Source organism: Microcaecilia unicolor, chromosome 3 (genome assembly GCF_901765095.1).
Source record: "Microcaecilia unicolor chromosome 3, aMicUni1.1, whole genome shotgun sequence".
Classification (NCBI taxonomy): domain Eukaryota; kingdom Metazoa; phylum Chordata; class Amphibia; order Gymnophiona; family Siphonopidae; genus Microcaecilia; species Microcaecilia unicolor.
In genome coordinates this window covers 341,683,073-341,704,757 of record NC_044033.1, presented here as the reverse complement: position 1 = coordinate 341,704,757, position 21,685 = coordinate 341,683,073, and the positions used below count along the sequence as shown (strand labels likewise).

Sequence of the window (21,685 nt, the reverse complement as noted above, 5' to 3'; positions counted from 1 at the left end):
TGATTTAGTTCTGCATCATATTTTATTTTATTGCTTGGATACTCTGGTGTTATGGGTGTGGTGCTTAGTTGATTTACAGGTTTCTTTAAAAAAATAGGACTTTAAGGTTAAGATGGTAGGGACAATATTTTACATCTTGGACTATGAATAGGGAAGTTCCATAGGGTTTGAATTTATCACAGATACTTTTTAATTTATTTCTCAGCTCTTTAGATTTTTTATAAAAATCACGACACTTTTTAATTTATTTCATAGCTCTTTAGATATTTTATTAAAATCATTAGGTACACTGTATTGCATAATTGCGGGTGATATTCTTTTGATTTTTCCCTAGAAAATCTCACTTATGGAAACATATGCAGAGATGTCATATTTGTTGGTTACAATTTCAGGGCCCCAATGCGGGCTTGCCGCTTACTGAACAGGAAGTACCGCTGGGCTACCGCACCATCCCAGCAGTACTTCCTACCCCTAGTGTGCCATCATATTTGCTGCAGCTTGGTAAAAGAGGCCATCAATTTGGATGCGAAAGAATTTTAGCATTGAGCACATAAAAAATAAAAAATAAGGAAAGTATATACAAATCCCAACGGGTTTTTATACTCTGTTGTAAACCTAGGACTGAATGTCTGATAGGTTTCTGAGGGATTTTCTCCTTCTAAAATACATTAGTTTGATAAACTATATTTTCTAGTGTCAGTTATTGGTTTTGTATAGATTTACTGTAGAACATTCTCAGGTGTCGTGTGGTAAGTTTTGGATCTGTGCATGCCATCAACAAGCAAAAAAAAAATATTTTTACATTTTTCTGGGAGGGGCATAATATCCGGAGGTGGAGAGTGCTTATGTCTGCTAATCAGCATATCCACATTACAGCTGATTAGTGCAGGATTAGCACGTGAACCCTTACTGCGTACAAAATAGGTGCTGGTAAATTGTTTCATTCTGGGTAATGAGTGTGGTAATTATTAGAAAATAATTTGTTCAGCCTTTATTTTTATCATGTTGAATAAATTTAACTGTTTGTTAAGTACTTTGCTGAGTGAAACACTTTTGCATGTTTTACTTTCATAATATTTCTGTTTCTCAAGAGCATTTAAAGTCACATTAAAATAATAATAAGTATCCTATATAATAATTTGCACCTCCGACGTTTTACGTCTGGATGCCTGGGTTCATAACACAATTCCCATTGCTCCGCCCTCGCGTCGGAATGTGATGACATCAGAGGGTGGATCAATGAGAGGGAAGGGAAACCAGCACCAGCCAGTCACAGAACGTTGGAGGTGAGGATTCAATCGCGGGAGAATCGCCCCCTTCCTCCCTCCTGTCCTCTGAGTTCCAGGCCCACCTCTCCTCCGAGTTCCAGGCCCGTCCCCTCCCTCCCTCCCTCTCCTCCCCTTCCCTCCCCCTCTCTCTCTCCCCTCCGAGTGGCAGCCTGACCTGCGTTGCCTGCCCTCTTCTCCCAGCCCTCCGCCTGCCCCTCGCCTTCCTGCGTGCCGGCCTGAATTTAAAAGTTCTTACCTCGGGGTCACCCGGCAGCAGTAAAAGGCGAGCAGGCACGGCGCTTCAGCCTGCCTTCCCTTCTGCCTCTGGTCCTGCCCTCATTTCCTGTTTCCGGAAGGGTGGATGATTGGCTCTCATCCAGAACTAAATCAACTGTAAGCATAGTCTTAAATGATCAAAGGTAGCAGAGACTGAGTTGCTTATTGGAACTAAAAATTGGACATCATCAGTGTATATCCTGAATTGAACATTCAAACAACTGAGTAGACTACACAAGAGAATTTAAAAAAAAAATATTAAATAATATTGCAGATAGACAGAAACCTTGCAGAACTCCAGCTATGACAGCAACATCAGTAGACATGACTCCATTTTGAAATACACAGAAAGATCTGTTCTGCAAAAAAGATGAAAACCATCTTAACACAATTCCATTTTTCCCAATAGAACATAACTGATTAATCAAAATAGTATGATCAATTGTGTCAAAAGCAGCTGACACATCTAGTGTAATTAAAAGAAAATGATGACCTTTATCAAATCCAGATCTTATAATGTCGAACAATGAAATTAATAAAATCTCTGTATCGTGACACGAACGGAATCCAAACTGATTAGAATTCAAAATGCAATTCCTATCCAAAACAATAGAGGAACGTAAGACTTTTGAAGTCAGAATGATTAAATATTTTGACACCCACCAGACAGGACTTAACAAAGATCTGAGTTTTCTAGCCCATTATAAAGCATTACATTGTATTGCTTTGTAAATTGTATTGCTCTGTCACCTTCCTGTCTCCCTGACTCTCACTTATCCACCCCCATCCTGTTAGACTGTCACTGAAATACATTGATGTTTCACTCAGATATACTGTCATCTATCAACATTTGCTTATTTCCGAGCTGACAAAGAAGGGCAACCTTCAAAAACTAATCAAGAAATATATTGTTATGCCCAATAAAAAGGGTATCAGCTTATTTTCTTTTCCATGTTTTATTTCTATTGATTATCCAAAACAAAAATCTGTTAAACAGTCATAAACAATTTTCATTAGCTAAAAATGGAATGGAGGAAACTGGCTTATAATTTTCCACTACCTTCTCATCAAGAGTTTGACATGGGGGTTATGGGCACACTGTAATGAGGGCAGCTGCACACTTAGGCCTTGATCCAGTACAGAGGTGTTATAGGGGTACCATGTTCATGGTACTTATGTCAGGCCCTGAGGTGCTCCCTTATGTGACAGATGAGGCCTGGATCTTCCTGCCATATCTTACGGTAATGGCACCTGAGTATGCTGAATCGTCTACAAAATACAGATTGGTGGAGAGTTCAGGTGATGGGCCTTTTGGTGTCATATACATAATTTTTTTAAATGACATGTTAAGCAATGCTCTTCACATAGCCTGTGATAGATGGCTATAGTCAGATTTGGGTGGGGGGGAACGGTGCTGAGGGGATGGGTAAGGAGTACACAGGCACAGGTGATGTGTGAACTGAGGTGAACATGGGGGCAGAGGATGCCATGGTGGCCTTTCTGTGGAGCATGTGCACTGTTCCTGGGAGGTGGGGATGGGCAGTGGGGTAAAGCAGGTGTGCATTTGGGTAGCTGCATCTACTTTTGTGAGTTGATGCCAATGTTCTCATCAGTATGTGGTCATGGGGCAGCATGCTGGCGCTGGGACGGGGGGGGGGGGGGGGGTCCAGATATGTGCAACCCCTCATTTCTGCATTAAAGGGTTAGTGGAGGGGGCCCATAATTACTTGTCATTGGCTATTCTGGACATTCTGAGTGCATCAATGTTGGGTTATTCTTTCTTATGAAAAATCAATAACGTGTATTTCAACAACACAAGGAACTCACTGTATGTGACCCTGCCTATGTATGGTTGAGTGGTGCTGTCATCCTGGGGGGCACTGCTTCACATTCACCTTTCTAGGCTGCTAATTGATCTCCATGACCTCATGGAGACATTATGGAGTGGCAGGTGGTGGTAGTGCTTGAAAATCCTGAAGACCAGGAGCTCTGACTCTGTCACAGAAAAGTTTGGCTCCCTTTGCAGACATAACTGGGCACACTGAGGAGCATTCTTCCATGTGCACATGTATATATATATATATATATATATATATGCACATTTTACATATGGAGAGAACGTGCTGCCATTGCCACGGGTGTTTTCTCAATAAGGGAATCAGTACCGCCATTGCATGTTTTGCATAGTATATTTCCAAATGATGGTGGTATTTATCTCTAAATGTTTATGATGTTTGCAATGCATCTTCTTACTAAACTTTTTAAAGTTTATTTTCAAATATCAGAAAACATTTATTTACGTCTTCCATTATGGACAAGGCTTTTTAAATGTTTTCAGATAAATATTTTTTTTGCAGTTTGAATGGCATATCGAGAAATGGTCCTTCTTGCTTCTTTGCATTTTTAGATTCTCTTAAGCAAAGCTTTATATTTGGTAAGCAATGATTACCAAAAATAAAAAAAATTAACTTAAAAGAACAATCTAGGAAAACGAAGCACAAGGTACTGGAAAATTATCTTGTATAATTACACAGTGGCTAGCGGAATCAGTTCAAAGACTAGAATGTCAATGCTATGTGTTCTTACCAATAAATTGTATTGCTAGAAAAGACAGCACTCTTCACAGATTTCCTGTGATTCTGTAATATAGTATGCATTTGTGTTCTGGTAATGGAGCATACAGGAAACTACTGCTCCCATTAAATGAACTCCCTCACAGGGTCACATTCAGAGGCCTAGGTTCAGAGAGCCTAGCAAGTGGTGTGTGTGGTTTAGTCAGTGGAGGTAAAAACAAGCCAGGGAGGCCCAGAATATGAAATAACAGTCTAGAGAACTCCTCCATGACTTATTTGTAAAGGAACAGAAGGCAAATCATGGTAGAAAAAATTTTCATTGCAACATTGAGACTTTTTCAAAGTCGCCAAGGGTGGCCCATCTCAAAGTTGGAGATTTACCGTTGCTATGCTGGAGATTGAAACACGAGTGAGATTTATCTTGTGGACCTTAGCCATGTTTATAACCAATTCTAACAGATTTACATTCCAAAAATGGACACATTCTAATCAGTAAATAGAAAATAAAAAGTTCTGCCTTTGTTGTCTGATCATTTTGTTTTTCTAATCATGTCGGTCCAAGTTTCTGGTTTCTGTATTCCTGTCTCCTTGTCCATTCGGCATTTCTTCTCTCTCTTTATGTGTATCATTCATCATCTGTCTGCATTCCTATCTACTTTGTCCAGCATCATCCCTCTGTGTCCTTGTCCTATCCTCCGTTGTGTTGAGCATCTCCCCTCTTCATTTCCGCATTCTTGCCCTATTCAGCATCTACTCACTGTATCTATACCCATCCTCCTCTGTCAAGCATTGTCTCTCCTCTGTCTATCCATCCTCTTACTCTGCCTCCCTCCATAGAAGCCATTATCTCTCTTTATTTACTTTTATCCCTCCCAACCACCCAAGGAACCATTATTTCTCTTCCTTCACTGCTGTCCTCCCTCCCCAAAGGCCAACATCTTTCCATCCCCTCCAAAGGGATCCAGCATGTGTCCCTTTCCTTTCCTCTTTTTTTGCATCCACAGGTTTCTAGCATCTCTGTCTTCCTTCTTCCCCAATATCTCTTCCTCTCCTCCCCTCACCCCCTACTGTGGGTACAGCAAATGTATATCTCTTTGCTCCCTTCTGTCCTCCTCTGTCTCCTTCCCCTGCAAATCCCAGAATCTCTTCCTTTACCTCTTCCTCCACCCCCATCCTAGCATCTCTTCCTTCCCTCTTTCTGTCTCTCCCCCCCCCCCCCTTTCTAGTCCAGCATCACTTCCTCTCTACTACCATGGCAGCTTGCTGTCTTTGCCTCTGTGGCTAGCAGCATTGAAAACACATTGCCTCTGCCCATTATAGGCTCCTTCCCTCTGCTGCAACCCACCTGCTAGATACTGGAAGTTACGTCAGAGGGGGCAGGAGGAGGAGAGAGTGAGAAATACCAGGTTATGAGAAAGGGAGAAGGAAAAAGAAAGAGAAAGAGAAAGATATGCCAGAAAATGGGGGCATGGAGCAGCCAAGAACAAATGCATGTGAAGAAGGTATTTAGGCATGTGAGCTGGAGAAGGGGCCCAAATGCTTGTGTCACATGCCTAATGTGTGTGAGTTGGCATGTCTGCCTTTTGTAGCCTGGCATAACACTGAACTCCAAGCTGATACTCGTGTGCACACCTCACTGTAGATTGTCAAAAGCCAGTCTCTTTGATGGCTGGAATTGAACTGTCAAATAATTTATGTTTAATCCTACGTTTCTAGGCCTGTGAAGAGAATAGGCTTCTGTGTATGTTTCTTTGGAAAATAGTAGTAAATGAGTTTTTGCTTTATTTTGGCACTGTGGCTTGGCTGAGTCTCTGTAGGCTCTGCACTCAGCCCTGCTCACACTATCACAGGCCCCTATTTACTGAAGTATGATAACGTTTCACAGTTACGACATGTTAAATGAAAAACCTCCTTGATAACTGTTAGGGGCATTCCCAGCATTTTGGGGAGAGCTGCTGTATAGTCAGTGCAGAGAAAGTCACTTCTGCACTTTAATGCAGATAATGCATAATGCAATTAGCTACACTTCGTGCGGTACTGGGAAGTGCTTTGCATTATCTGCTGTACAGTATTAACTGTAGGGTGTGGTACCCACCAATTTCTCTGCTCATTCCATGTCTCAAAATGATGACATTTTTCATGTTAGCTGTTTAACACAGGTATTAACTAGCTGTTAGTGAGTAGTAATTGCTATGTTAAACAATTAACAGATCTTAGGGGTCCTTTTACAAAGGCTTGCGGTAGTGTAGGCACAGGTTTTGGGCGCGTGCTGATCCATTTGCAGCACGCCTGTAAAACAGGTCTTTTTAAAATTTTTGCCGAAAATGGACGTGCAGCAAAATGAAAATTGCCGCATGTCCATTTTGAGTCTGAGACTTTACCGCCAGCCGTTGACCTAGTGGTAAAGAGTCACGCGGTAACCGGGTGATAATGACCTACATGTGCCAAATGGCACTTGGCGCGTGTCTGTTACACGCGTCCGAAAATAAAAAAATATTTTTAGACACGTGTATCGGATGCATGCCAAAAATGAAATTACCACAATAGCCACGCAGTAGTCGAGCGGTAACTCCATTTAAGTGTGCGTAGACACGCTGCTTAGTAAAAGGGCCGCTTAATAAAAGCTCCTAAATGTATAGAAGACCAAAGTTTTGATATGAAACTAGAAATCTGAGCCATAAGATATAACCAAATGCCATAATCCCACTGTGAATAGGTTATGAGCAGCAGCCCCATGTAAGAAATTTCCAACCAATTTAGGAGAAAGTTTTACTCAGATGCATTGTATGATCTGAGCTTTTAACTACTAAAAACAGTACCAGGAACAAAATAGTGAGCTGGCAGGAGTTATAATTGCAGGACCCACTAGTAAGCAGCCATATGGGGTCAGGGAATCCTGACATTTTGATAAAGGGGGAAGCCATTTTGGATCTTAAAACGGTCTCTAGTTCCCTGACACAGCTTGATAACAAAACAAAGGCTTTTGCCCGGACTCAAGAGGGAAGTGAAATACTTGAGTTGGAGTATATGGCACCTTAAGAAAAGTGATTGATTTTGTAGCATTTTTATATAGCCAGTTTGTTACATCTAAATTTGTATTTGAAGAAGTACTTTGAATTTTCATTAGTGGAGTTTTTTCAGACCAGTGATTGATAGGCTAAACTATTTTTTTTAGACAGCAGCTTTTTATATCTGAGGTCTTTTATCTCCACTTTAAATGTATTTAGATAGATAATTTTTTATTTAACGTGATTTAGAATTTTTTTAATAAAGCTTCAAGTATGCATATTGGCTTTGATTTGAGCAGTGTTTTGTTTTTGGTTTGCGGATTTGTGATCACTATTGTCTTACTCCGTTTTTTTATGATTTTTGTCAAGGAATCCAAGCCATTTTATCCCAGCATAAAGGAATGCCTCTAGTAAGTTATTTTAAAGGGTTATGTTGGCATTATGGCAAGAGGCATGGGTGGCTCAGTTTTGAATAGTAGTTGAGGCTACAATTAAATATTCATCTCTGCGCAAAATTTCAGGGTCTTTTTGTTTTGTTTTATATTTTTATTTTTAAAATGCATGTTGACAAAATGCTATGTAGTGGTACGCTTAGCAGTGATTTGCTTGCTGCGTGCCAGTTTGTTTTAAAAAAGATTACAGTGTTTAGCTTTTGAATAGGATATATTTACATTTCATAAAAATAATACTTGAAAAGCAGAATGTATTTTGTTTATGTATTGTTTAAGCAGTGGGTAACCAGTAACTATTGTAGAGTCACAAGAAAGATTATTATATTTATGGGACACGTTGAAATGTAGTTGCTAAAAAAAGGATTTAGGATGCATTATTCATCTTACAGTCTGCCTCTTTGAGCTCAGTGTGGCTGCTGTAAGGTAGGCAACAATTTAATCTGTAGCCAGCTAAAGATTCCTCATTCAGACTTTAATGTGTCTCTCTAATTCTTCCTGCTCTACCAGGTCAATGGAAATGCAGGACCTAGCAAGTCCTCACAGCCGAGTTGGAAGCAGTGATACATCTGGCGGATCCAAACTGGATAAAACTAATCTCAGCAGCACTTCAGTAACAACCAATGGGACAGGAGGTAAGTTTCTAGCGAAGTAAATGAACGTTACGATGCAGGGGCTTATTGTGGGAAGCTTGTTAATGTACCACACTGCAAATATTTATAAAATGAAGTTTAACTATTCGGCTTCTGAACCGAAGGAAATCGGACTTCAGAAACAAACCTTTTGCAGTGCACCAATAATTTCATATTTACATCGAAAGAATATATAAAGCAGCCCAGTATCTGCAAAAGTCCTAATGCTGATCTAGAAGGCTTCAGTAAAACTGCAGCAGCCATCGTTTGAGGAATGTTCACTGAACAGGCATTTAGAAAATGAACCCTTCTCCCATTACCGTTCTCAGGAGAAAACATGACTGTATTAAACACGGCAGACTGGCTGCTGAGCTGCAGCACTCCCTCCTCTGCGACAAGTATGAGCTCTCCTGGTACAGTGCATGCGGGTGATGGTGTGGCTCTGTGGCTGATGTGCCTCGGTTTTACGTGTCCTGCTTTGTTACTGTCTTCTGTGCTTTAGAATATTTTTTTTTTGGGGGGTGTAGTGTGCTTTCTTACCTCAGTGAATCTGTCAAGAGGAAGCAGGAATGTTGAGTTCGTGGTTTTAGTTTAAGAGGGTATAGAATTCTCTTGGGGTGGAGGGGGGGGGGGGGATTGATGGATTTGGTTTTAGTTTCTCTCCACATTGTAGCAGTAAAATATCCCCTTTGTAAAGTTTTGCAATGAAAGCTAAGAACTTATCACCACATTAAGCAGACAGTGCATTAGAGCTCTGAAAAGAAATTCAGATGAGGCCAGTTATTATAGTTAGAATATTAAACGTCTGATTTGGGGGCCCTTTTACTAAGATGCGTAGGTGCCTATGCGCATACAACATGCGTCAAATTTGACCTACCGCCTAGCTACCGCATGTACTGGGAGGTAATTCTAATTTTGAGGCGCATCCAAAACAAGCGGCAGAAAATAATTTCTATTTTCTACCGTGTGGCGTTAACTGGGTGGTAATTGGCAGTTTACATGCGCTGATGATTGCTGCCTGGTTAACGCGTGAGACCTTACTGCTAAGTCAATGGGTGGCGGTAAGATCTCAGGCCCAAAATGGATGTACACTGATTTTTATTTTTCCGCACTTCTGTTTTCGGCAAAAAAAGACTTTTTTTTGCAGGTGCGCTGAAAAATGGACCTGCGCACGTCCAGTACACATGCCTCTATCAGCGCAGGCCATTTTCCGGCGTGCCTTAGTAAAAGGGCCTCTTAGTGATTCTATGTCTGTGGGAAATGAGCTTAGTGATTTGGGCATTAGTCATATTCTGTGATTTTAGTTATCCATATCATTTTTTAAAAAATATTTTAAATTTATGGATAGCTAATTTTGAACTGCACTTTTCCATATTTATCCCAAAGGAAAATTCCATTCCTGACCAGCAGAATTAACAGGAGAACAGCATTAGCCTTGCATTTTTATTTGCATGGGATCATGGGGATCCAGTCATGTGATAGAATTTTGGGCTTGTAGTTATAAGAAACCTGAAGCTAGAAAGTGCTTAATGGTATAATTTTTTATATTACAACACTGGCAGGGAGGCATTCCCCACTCCCGCCCCCAAGATTCAGCGCTATTTAACTGGCTATCCTCCTATTTTTAAAGTTGCTTTGTCGGCCATGTTTGGCTGCGTGAAAAGATGGGATATCTTTGACGGGTTTAAAGATAACCAGCTAAGTCTGAATATCAACTTAGCTGGTTATCTTCAAACTGACCAAAAATAAAGCGGATGTTTAATGCCAATCACCGGAGATGATCTGACATTGAATATCCAGGCTCAGCACTGACCATGTGACTTAGTCGGTCTAATTCCCATAGTCTGAAGATTGGCCCCATTGACTTTGTGAGAACTATTCATTAGTACCGCACCTCGAATATTGTATTCAATTCTGGTCGCCGCATCTCAAAAAAGATATAGTGGAATTAGAAAAGGTTCAGAGAAGGGTGATGAAAATGATAGAGGGGATGGGACGACTTCTCTATGAGGAAAGGCTAAAACGGCTAGGGCTCTTCAGCTTGGAGAAAAGGCAGCTGAGGGGAGATATGATAGAGGTCTATAAAATAATGAGTGGAATGGAATGGGTAGATGTGAAGCGTCTGTTTACGCTTTCCTAAAATACTAGGACAAGGGAGCATGCGATGAAGCTACAATGTAGTAAATTTAAAACGAATTGGAGAAAGTTTTTCTTCACTCAACGTGTAATTAAACTCTGGAATTCATTGCCAGAGAATGTGGTAAAGGCGGTTAGCTTATCGGAGTTTAAAAAAGGTTTGGACGGCTTCCTAAAGGAAAAGTCCACTATTTCTGGGATAAGCAGTATAAAATGTTTTGTACATTTTTGGGATCTTGCCAGGTATTTGTGACCTGGATTGGCCACTGTTGGAAACAGGATGCTGGGCTTGATGGGCCTTTGATCTTTCCCAGTATGGCAATACTTATGTACCACATCTTCTAAGTTTCATGAGGCTAGGAGTTCCCCATCTAGATTTTTCTCGGTGAAAACTGCACCCAAAAAATCACTCTCGCCTTAGGATGCTCATTACTGTACTCTGTTAGTGAAGAGGTCCCTTTGCATAAAAGTGAAAACTATAGTAAATAACACACATTAATGCATGTTGGCAGATGGTAATGCAGTAACATCATGCAGTAAATCTGGCCCCAGGATCATATATAGACATATTTAGGGTAATTGGTTTAACAGAGCAAATAGACACATAGGGGGTCTTTACTAAAGATTAGCTTGAGTTATCTGTAGCAAGGCCCATAGGAATAAAATGTGACCTGCAGCAGAAAATTCGAGCTAACCTTTAGTAAAAGACCCCCTAGTAAGGTGCTGTTTTATAAGGACACATGGATATGACGTCTAAGTCTGACTTCATCCAAAATCTGAATAGGAAAGAAGGCCATTTTCAAAAAAGAAAACTGTCTATCTTTTGTTTTCGAAAATACAAGGTTTTCTGATTTGGACGTTTTTTTTTTTGGTCCATTTTCAAACAAAAAAACATCCGAGTGCAAAACACACAAAATCAAGCCATTGGGATATAGGAGGAGCCAACATTTTTAGTAGACCTGTCATCCTGACATCCCAGGAAAGCAATAGGGCACCCTAGGGGGCACTGCAGTGGACTTCATAAAATGCACGCAGGTACATATCTCACCATTGCTCCCTTATCTTGTCTGCTGAGCCCCCTAATACCCACCCAAAATCCACCACCCCCCAACTGTACACCGCTACCATAGTCCTTACGGGTGAAGGGGGCACCTATATGTGGGTACAGTGGGTTTCTGGTGAGTTTTGGAGGGCTCCCAGTTTCCTCCACAAGTGTAACAGGTAGGGAGAGGTATGGGCCTGGGTCCACCTGTCTGCGGTGCACTGCACCCACCACTAGACTATTCCAGGGACCTGCATGCTGTTCTAACGGACCTGAGTATAGCATCTGAGGTTGGCATAGAGGCTGGCAAGTAATGTTTTTAATCACATTTTTTTTTGGGGGGGGGGGGGTGGGTGGGAGGGAATTAGTGACCACTGGGGGAGTAAGAGGAAGTCACCCCTGATTCCCTCCAGTTGTCATCTGGCCATTTAGGCTAACTTTTCGTGCCTTATTCGTTATAAAAACAGGTCTACCTCAAATCATTTTAGTGTTAGTCTTGGACGGTTTTGTTCTGTTCCATTATGGCTGAAAAACGTCTAACGCCCAAATCCCACACTTAACATGCCCCTAACATGTCCCGTTGTGATTTGAACGCAAAACATCTAAAAATTGATTTTAAAAATACCAATTTGGACATTTTTCTTTTTTGAGAAGGCACCTAGAAGTACAGAGAGGTAGTGATCTGCAAACAATCGCAGCAGGAAACAGCATGGAGCAGAGCAGCAAGTGTCCGAAAGTGCAATTGATTCAAACAAAGCACCCGACGTGGCAACACGTTTTACCTGAACAGCTGCATCAGGGGTAGGGCTACAGGAGATATTTATGTCACAACTTTCCCCAAAAGCCAAATTCAGTCCTCAAACAAACCCCTGACGCAGCCTGTTGAGGCAAAATGTGGCCACATGGGGTGCTTTGTCTGAATAAATTGCACTTTCTACATTTGCTGGTCTGCTCTGTTTTGTTTCCTGCCACATAGGCTCCTACTACTACTACTACTACTATTTAGCATTTTTATAGCGCTACAAAACATACGCAGCGCTGCAAACATCTTTATAAAATACTGGAGTAAGCAGCATAAATCGTGCCTACAAAACAGGTATAAATATCTGTGCCTAAATCATTTAAATGTTTGTTCAAATTAGTGCACATAGAAATAGCAGTTGTGAAGCATCCTACAAAGTTTGCTACAGTATCATTGGGTACCTTGCATGAATATGGACTAGCCAAAATTGTCCCTCAGATTGGATGAAAGCCACTTCAGAAATGAGACTAGGGGTCATGGTGGCCATTTTGGAGGCAGGCTGATACTCAAGTGGGAGCAGAGGGAGACCACTCCTGCTATGGACTGTTGAGTTATCGAAGATGACCCCTGGTAATCCCGAAAAAGGGTGAGGGTGGTAGAAGATAAGCAGCCTCTGTGGGGTGGGGGTAATTTTTTTCATGGGGGCAGGATTTCTACAAGGGGTGGGGTTTCTGAATGGGGGTGGGATGGGACCACTGGGGAGGTGCTTCGATGTTCGGTGGGAGGATAAGAGGGGGATTGGGCTATGGAGTTGGAACTTTGATGTGCAAGGAGAAGGATCAGATCATGGGGAGTGATGTGGAGAAATGAGGCAATGCTTAGGGCTATTTATTTATTTTATCGGGTCTACACCACGTTACCTGTAGTGGAAGATAGCATAGGTACTCCTGCCCTATCTGCCAGTCCAGATAACACAGTTCAATGCATTACTAGTCTGCCCTTTGTGGTAAATACAGGACCGATGCTGGGCATGCCCCTTGCATTTACTGCATGATAACTTTTGAGTTAAATGTTCAGTGACTGCAAAACCTACCACAGTTTAATAGAAAAGCCTCTCAGTTTCAAGTCCAGGAGATATGTTTGAAATATTTGACTGAGGCCCTCAAGATTCCATTAGAGGCTTTGCCACCTTTCCACAACATTTTTTATTTGCATCTAAGTTGTGTTTCGTTCAAGGAGGAGAAGAATCCTCAGTGGAAGACTTTAGTATCGGTTGATAGTTTGGATGCCATAGCTGTTCTTTGGTTTACAGTACTTTGTACCCTTTTTTTTTTAACCAGATAAAAACAAAATTATGAGGTTTTTTTTGAGCTAAGGATGTTTTGTTTACGGACCAGAAGATCTGACTGTTTTCGGATTTTTGCTGTCAAGCTCAGAATAGACAATTGTCAGTTCCTGAGAACATGCTTCTGCTTTAGAAGGCAATAGTTTTCTTTAATATCTAATCAACTGTTTGATTAAATTGAATAATGTATGATATAGTTTTGTGAACCCTAAACAATTTTGAGAGCTTTTCTAGACAAGAAATCCAGTGATTAAAGGAGGTAGTTACCAGTGGTGTGCTGGAGCAGGCTCTCACAGGCTCGCAAGAGCCGGTTGTTAAGTTTTTAAGAATTTTGGGAGCCAGTTGTTAAAGTAAGGCCCTCCATGGCTACTTTAACAACTGGCTCCAAAAATGTGGGCTTGGGCCCCCTGCTGAATTATCTTTTACTTTGCTGGTGTGGATGCTGAGCCCTGCCAGCCAAGTAAATAGACTGCTGCTGCTCCCCGCTCCTTGTTTCCAGCTCTGGGCAGCAGGCTGGGACTTCTCCAGCATGTGAGAGAAGTTCCAGCACGCTGCTCAGAGCAAGACGTTGGGAGTGGTGGCAGTCCATTTATTGGCTGCCAGCAAAGGTATGCCTAGCGTGCCCGCACGAAGGGAGGGAGGAGATAGAGGCAAGTGTTGCTTCCCCCCCCACCCCGGCCACCCCTGGCCCTTCCAACTGCAGAGCTGGCTACATCCGGAGAAAGAGCCTGTTGTTAAAAATTTACCAGCACACCCCTGGTAGTTACTATGGTACATTATGACAAAAATACACATTACATACCTCTTCACAATAAACAGCAATAATGTACATTATATAGCCATAACTCACATTAAAGTCACCATGGGCTGCATAATAATGAAATGCAAAGAATGTCAATGCATGCAAAACACCTCTGTATTATGGGGCCCTTTTACAAAGTGCCAGTAAGCCCAGCACGAGCTTACTCCATGCTAATCTGGAATTACCACTGGCCCAATGTGGGCGCCAGCTGTAGTTCCAGCCCTAGTGTGTGCCATTTGCTGCGCTAGAGAAAATAGCTGGCTTGTGTGGCACTAACCCAGTGGTAATTGGGCAGCGCTGCGCGCTATCCAGTTCTGTCAGGTTAGCGTGGGAGCCCTTACCACCACCACCTCAGTGGGTGGCAGGAACTGCTCCTTCTCACATGACCATACAGTAATAACAATCTTACTGCGTGGCCATGGCTATTTTCAGGCATTTTTACCCACTGCAATAAAAATATCCGCATCGTGTGACAAAAACGGGCCCCACCGCTAGCACAGGAAGTCTAGGGTACAGTTCATCTACTTCACCGATAGCCGGTGCATACACAGAAAACCCCTGTGATAGGGAGACCATCAAGTACCTCTGTGGGCAGCTGCAGGCAGATGTGGAGTGGCATGTCCTGCCCCTGGCTTCCCTGGAAACAGGAATCTGACCATCTCCTCTGGGAGGTGGTGCAGACCTTAGACATCCAGCCACCTCATGTCACACATTCCTGCACTGTTGTCTAAACGGGCCTGCATAGAACAACAGCAGACCATGACTGCCTTGTATGAGTTGGCAGGCCCCCAAGATGGGGAGGGTGCTAACAATACTCAGTGGATATGCTGATACTCAAAAAAAAAAACAGTCAACTACAATGAGAACCAAAATAATATACTACCCTTTCCACCCCACTCCTCCCCCACCCCGCCCCAATAACCAAAGGAAAGTGGAGACAGCTGTCTTTAAAAGCCAAAAATAAATTACCCATTCCACCATTCCCTCCACCCCCCACTAAAAACAATGCCCTTTATGGGGACACAGTCTGACAGAACAGAGCCAATACCCAAGTTGCTATTTGGTGGTAGCATATGCCATACGCCACCCATGAGGTATAAGATCCAAAGGAAAGACAATGGCAATGATATGTATAGCAAGGTCCCTGAGAGAGGCAGAGTCCCTTACAGCACAATGTCTCTGAAGCCACTGGGGAGGGAGGCATGCACCACAGATGGTCCTCAATTTACACTTTTCCCGTGGCCACACCCTCATCCATGCCCATTCCTTCCACAACTGGTGGACGGCTGGTTGTGGGAGGGCCCAGGGGTGGAGGCCTGGCTGCTGGAGGCCTGGCTGCTGGAGGCCCTGGTGGTGGAGGACCTGGTGGGGGGGGGGGGGGGGGGGCTGGCTGGGGAGTGTAGCGCTGGGAGGGATGGAGGAAGGACCTGGTGGTGTTGGCTGAGTTAGGTTGGGTTATATTTGTTTAATATTCCTCTTTTCATTGACTTGCAAACCAGAGCAGTTTACAATAGCAATAATTATTAACAAAAGGAAGAGGAGGAGGTGGGGAAAAAAGGTGGTGAGGGTCATCTGGATGCCCTCCAGAGCATGTTGTGTGTCCACTTGGCTGTTACACAGGGAGGTGAAGCAGGAGAAACATTCCTCCTCGAATGTCCTCCTGGCTCTCACCTACCCAGTGAGGGCATCCAGATGCCGATTGAGCTCCTCAACCTCTTTCCTGAGCAGGGCTGGCTCCTAGTGGATGTTATGAGCCGTGCTCACCAGGAGCACGTCGGCCTGCTCAAGGTGGCCTAGATGTATCGCAGGCTTTCAGCCTCACCTTGCTCCTTCTCCTGCTCCTCCTCCAGCTTCTCCTTCTCCACCACCTCCATGGAGCATGGGGGATCCAGCCCCTTCAGCTCCTCTGCCTTGATGGCTTTAGTCCCCTTCACTTCCTCCTCCTCTTCTAGCACGAGTGGTGGAGGGGGTGCTGCTGCTGCTGGGCCGTCTTCCTCCTCGGGAGCTTGGCCTTGGGCAGCTTGACCATCTGCATGAAGAGATAATATTTACATGAGAATGGGAAGACATTGGTATGTGGCCACATAGCAGGAGCCAGGCCCAAAGAGGGTTGACAGAGGCACGTTTGACATGCTGGATAGATATGACCACTGCCAGGTAAGGTATCTGATGAGATTGAAATAGCTGCTTCTTGACAGAGAAAATGTTTTTTGGGGGACCTTTGCTGTACATGTTAGTGGCACAGATCACAGAACCTTAAATGTGAACATCACTACTAGTCACTTTTGGGTGTGCTGCCAAGAGTCAGGCTGCACTCAATAGCACAGTAGGTCCTACATGTGGAATGAAGAAGGGGGAAAGTAGCATGTATACCCTCCCCCCCCCCCCCCGGCAGCAGGTAAGATTATTTTTGGGCTGATACCTGAACAAATTGAGGAATATCTGATTAGCCATAGGGAAGAGAGATGAACAGCCAATGGAACGTTTGCCTGACAGTGCAGTCTTGAGACATTCATTGAGCAGATATGTGATTTGCAGGGATTTTTAAATCAGCTGCCCTGGACTCCTGTCCTTCTTTTGCCTGCATTCCATGTCCAGGATGACCAACATATTAATGCTTGTAATTGATTCACAACATAGCCTGGAACATTAATTTCCTGACCTCAGTATTGGCTGTGAATAAAGCCTGGCCACCCTGTAACCCAGGGCCACCGAGAGACTGGGCTGGGCCCGGTGCCCCCCCCCCCCCCCCCCCCCCCGAGGCCACTATGCCGCAGACCCCAGTCTCCACCCGCCCACCCCCCGGGCCCGTTGACAGCCCCCCTCCGTCCGCCATCGTGCCGGGCCCCCTGCATTCAAATCACAGCGCTTCATCATGTGAAAGCGCAGCAGCGGCAGATCGCCTCCCTTCGGGCCTTCCCTCCCTGTGTCCCGCCCTCGTGGAAGTTACATCAGACGAGGGCGAGGGCAGGCAGTTGTCCCCCCTGCCCCCCCTCTTGGCGACCCTGCTGTAACCAAAAGGTTGACTCTGAATAAGTCCCACCACATGTCCATCTGGAGGTTATATGGAATATATGGAGCCTAGTCTTACCTCACTGCCTGCTGGCTATTTCTCAACCTCCGACTCCAGCCACTGTTCCGGAGCCAACTGTGGTTAGTACCTCACTCTTCAGGGCACTCAGAGTTGTTGTGCTGTTGGGTCTCTCTTCATCTCTCTGATGGTGTTTGTCGCGGACCTTGCTATGCATATGTAGCCATTTCTTTTATAGAACCTCCACCTCCCGGTTCTGATAGTAGATGGCATTAAGCCTATGGCAGAGTTGCATATTTGTGCTGGTTCTGTTTGCTACATCCCTATAGAGGACATTGTAATTGGCCTTCACCTTGGCCACCAAGAGGCGCAGTTTGCTGGGCAAAAAGTTGCCCATCCTTTTACTTGCCATTATATCTGCGATTAAAGGTTATGCATGGAGTACTGTGCTATTTATAATCTAACATTAGGTTTTGGCGCAAAACAGCATGGCGTGGTGATGTCAGTTCTGTCTCTGGTGTTTGTTGTGATATTTTGTGATCTTGGTGTGTACTCTGACCTTACCCTGTACCCATTGCCTTAGGTTGCTGCCTCTGCTGCTCCTGCTCACTCCCTTCACTGCTCTACCACCTCCACTTTTGTCTGTTCACCCCTTTCCAGTATCCTGCTGTCCCTTTCCCCCTTCTCTGGTTCTCCCCCCAATCTTATACACCATCCCTGCATGCAAGTTACTGTATGGTGTGTGTGTAGCTGCAGCCACTTGTGTGTTTGTCTTGTACTGTTTTGTATTGTGTTTGATGTGTCCCTTTATATGCTGCTGTTCTATTGTGTGTGTGTGGGGAGCTCAGCCACTTGTGTCTGTATTGGGTATGTTTCTCTGCGTGCTGGTGTTCCATTATGTGTGTGTGTGACAGCTGCTGAGAGTGATGTCTGAGCTCTTCATGGAATGGATAATGGTATAACAGTGGTGAAGGCAATAGAGGAGAGGCCAAGGCCTGGCGCAGCAGGTGTACAGGCCCAGGATCAACTTCCTGGAGATGACCGATGAGCAATGTATAGACCACTACCACTTTAATCGATAGAACATTGTACACCTGTGTGAACAACTGGAAGAGGACCTGGAGCCCACCACTTGGAGGGGGTACACACTTCCAGTCTACGTGCGATTGACCACAGCCTTGGCCTTCCTGGCAACCAGCACTTTTCAAATGCCTCTGAGAGCTGCAGCAGGAGTGAGTCAGCCATCAGCCTCATGCACCATAAACCACTTTTTAGGGACACCCTTTATATCCCCATGCATGAGCCATAACAGCAACAGACAATGATGACCTTATACCCTTATACCAGCTAGCCCATTTCCCCTCTGACCTGAGTACAATTGATTGCATACACCTTTCAAAGTCTGGCATTTATTTTATTTTTTATTTTATTTATTTATTTAGATTTTGCTCACACCTTTTTCAGTAGTAGCTCAAGGTGAGTTACATTCAGGTATTTCTCTGTCCCAGGAGGGCTCACAATCTAAGTTTTTACCTGAGGCAATGGAGGGTTAAGTGACTTGCCCAAGATCACAAGGAGTAGCAGTGGGATTTGAACCAGCCATCTCTGGATTGCAAGACCGGTGCTCTAACCACTAGGCCACTCCTCCACTACATCCACAATGCTTTCCAGAGGGGAGAGATCCAAGGCAGCTGGTTAATAGGTGAGAACCATCCTACAACCCCAACACTCTTTGGTTCATTGACTACATCGCTCTCTTTTCACCACAGGTGAGTGTCTAGCATGGGCCCGATTGGCTGGAGGTTGCCACAGAACACACTTGTGGAACCTGATAATATGCAACCAAAGGTGTGTGTCCCTTCTCTAGCATAGTCTGTCCTCTTCTGTCCTCAATGCAGGTGACTATGGCCATCTGCTGGGGAGGTGGCTAATGACCTCCATAATAAACCCCCAGAGCCCAGAGGAGCAAAGATAGAACAAGGCCCAAGCTGCACCCAGGCAGTGATTGAAGGGCATTTGGACTCCTAAGTCCTGGTTCTGATGTCTCAACTGCTCTGCAGGGGAAGAGGGAGCTGTTGTATAGGCCGCCAAAGGTCTGTGACATCTTTGTTGCTTGCAGCATGCTGCACAATTTGGCAATATCCCACCATATACCTGAACCTCAAGACCAGGCCAGAGAAGAGAGTGATGAAGACGAGGAACCCCAAGGACTCCAAGATGATCTGCCACCTCTGCATGCAAGACAGAGAGGCCATAAGGTCCAAGACCATCTAGTCCAGACACATTTTTTTGTGACGGTGGTGAGCTATATATTAGGAATGAGCACAGAGTTGTCAATTCCCCACCACCATTCCCACCTCTCCCCTCTCCTGTCCCACCTCCATTGTACAGTACAGTCAAATAACTGATCAAAATTAACATTAAAAATGTCCCCTTGTTTCCCCTTCCCCCTCCCTCCTTCCTTACTGCTCCTAGCTCTTCCCACATGCCAGTGACCTCTTCCCTGAGCAGGACCTGCTGTTCAATAATCTCTCTTCCCAACACTCTAACATTCTCTCCCTCTTCTTATTCATACTCAGTGTGGACCAGAAGTTCCTCAGCTTCTTGCAGTTGTTCATCCCCTGGTGGTGGATCCTGCTCCAGATGATTTTTCCGCTTACATGCCAACAACTGTTCTTTTTTCAGGAATTCAGGTTCCCTCAGGTAGATACAATCTGTATTTTAGGTGTTCTACTTGACTCTGAACTTTCATTTCATCCTCAAATTTTCAGAATAGTCTGCAGCTGTTTCTATAAACTTTGATTAATCCGCTCCATACATTCACTGATCTTGCCTTCAGCACTCATTTTTATCCACTCCTTGGTTATCACACAACTTGACTATTGTAATTCTCTATATCAAGGATTTAAAGTCAAAGAACTTCGCCAACTCCAGATTGTTCAAAACACAGCAATCAGACTAATAGCGAAGATTAGGAAATATGATCATATCACATCCTATTTGAAAGATACACACTGGTTACCTTTGACTCATCGCATTACTTATAAAATCCTATTACTTGTCTTCAAACCTCTGTCTTCCAATGAGCAACTATACCTTGCTTGCCTTCTTATTCCTTATTGTCCTAATAGAACACATAGATCTGCTCAACAGAACCAACCCATTGTTCCTAGTTACCGCATACTAGTCCATGAACACATCAGAGAAGCTATTTTTTCTGTGCAAGGCCCCCATATACGGAATGCCCTCCCTAATTCGTTAAGATTACAACCCTCAGGTGCGAATTTCAAACCGATCTTAAAACTTATCTTTTTGCGGATGCTTACCAATAAGAGTTCTTTCTTAGAAGGTTGTTGCTTGGGTCTAACCGGTCAGTACAGAGCTATCCTGTTGTTCTACCCTACCCTCTTAACTATCATGATTGTAGTTCTGTCCCCACTACCCTTTTGTGTACTGTCCTTTTTAGTAATGTCATTTTCCTTTTTCTATCATATTAGATTGTAAACCGCCCTGAAGGTCTCCGTAGGGCTGGGTAGCAAATATTGAATAAACTTGAGTAGAGAGGTGTGGTAGCCTTGTTAGTCCACTCTTAAGGTTATCAATAGAAATCAAACAAAAGAAAACATGGAAAATAAAATAAAATGATACCTTTTTTATTGGACATAACTTAATACATTTCTTGATTAGCTTTCGAAGGTTGCCCTTGGATGTTTCACTTGGATGTTTCACTTATATATACTATCGAAGGGCAACCTTCGAAAGCTAATCAAGAAATGTATTAAGTTATGTCCAATAAAAAAGGTATCATCTTATTTTCTTTTCCATGTTTTATTTTGTTTGATTTCTATTGAATAATCTTGGAAACTTGATGCCTGTGTTTCCAGTATCCTCCTCATCTGCTTCCAGCAGCAGAATGTTGGCATCCTCTGCCACTGCTGCAACTCTGCTCAGTGAACCATGGGGCTGGGGTTCATGCTATGAAAAGTATGATGGTGGGAATATAAACTCTACGGTGGTGACAAAGGGAGGTATTGTGAGGGCCATCTAGTGGCCTAGTGAGTAGAGCTGTTGCCTAGAAGCCAGCAGAACTGGATTCAATTCCCAACTTAGCCAGTACCCACCCACCCACCCAACTTTGTTCTAGGAATAGTGGGCCTTCAAAAGTGTATTCAAATTGCTTCAAGTTTGTTTCATCTTACTCTTCATGCCTAATTAACAATTGCATTGCAATCAACTTCAATATGATGTACAAAATGAAGTGTTGAACCTCTTTAAAGTGAGTTTTTCTTATACCACATTTGCCTACTGGGGTTAAAGCAGCGTCCTTAAGCAGTAGAGTGTGTGTATATATATATATATATATATATATATATATATATAT

At 43.5% G+C, this 21,685-nt stretch overlaps 1 protein-coding gene across 1 annotated transcript in view; it reads left to right on the top strand.

Moving 5' to 3' along the window:
- EYA4 (EYA transcriptional coactivator and phosphatase 4) overlaps nucleotides 1-21,685 on the top strand; it is a 401,958-nt gene that overhangs the window by 256,406 nt on the left and 123,867 nt on the right. Inside the window, 2 exon segments of the mRNA XM_030198463.1 lie at nucleotides 8,085-8,209; nucleotides 8,536-8,604. Of these exon segments, the coding sequence (XP_030054323.1) occupies nucleotides 8,085-8,209; nucleotides 8,536-8,604 (194 nt within the window).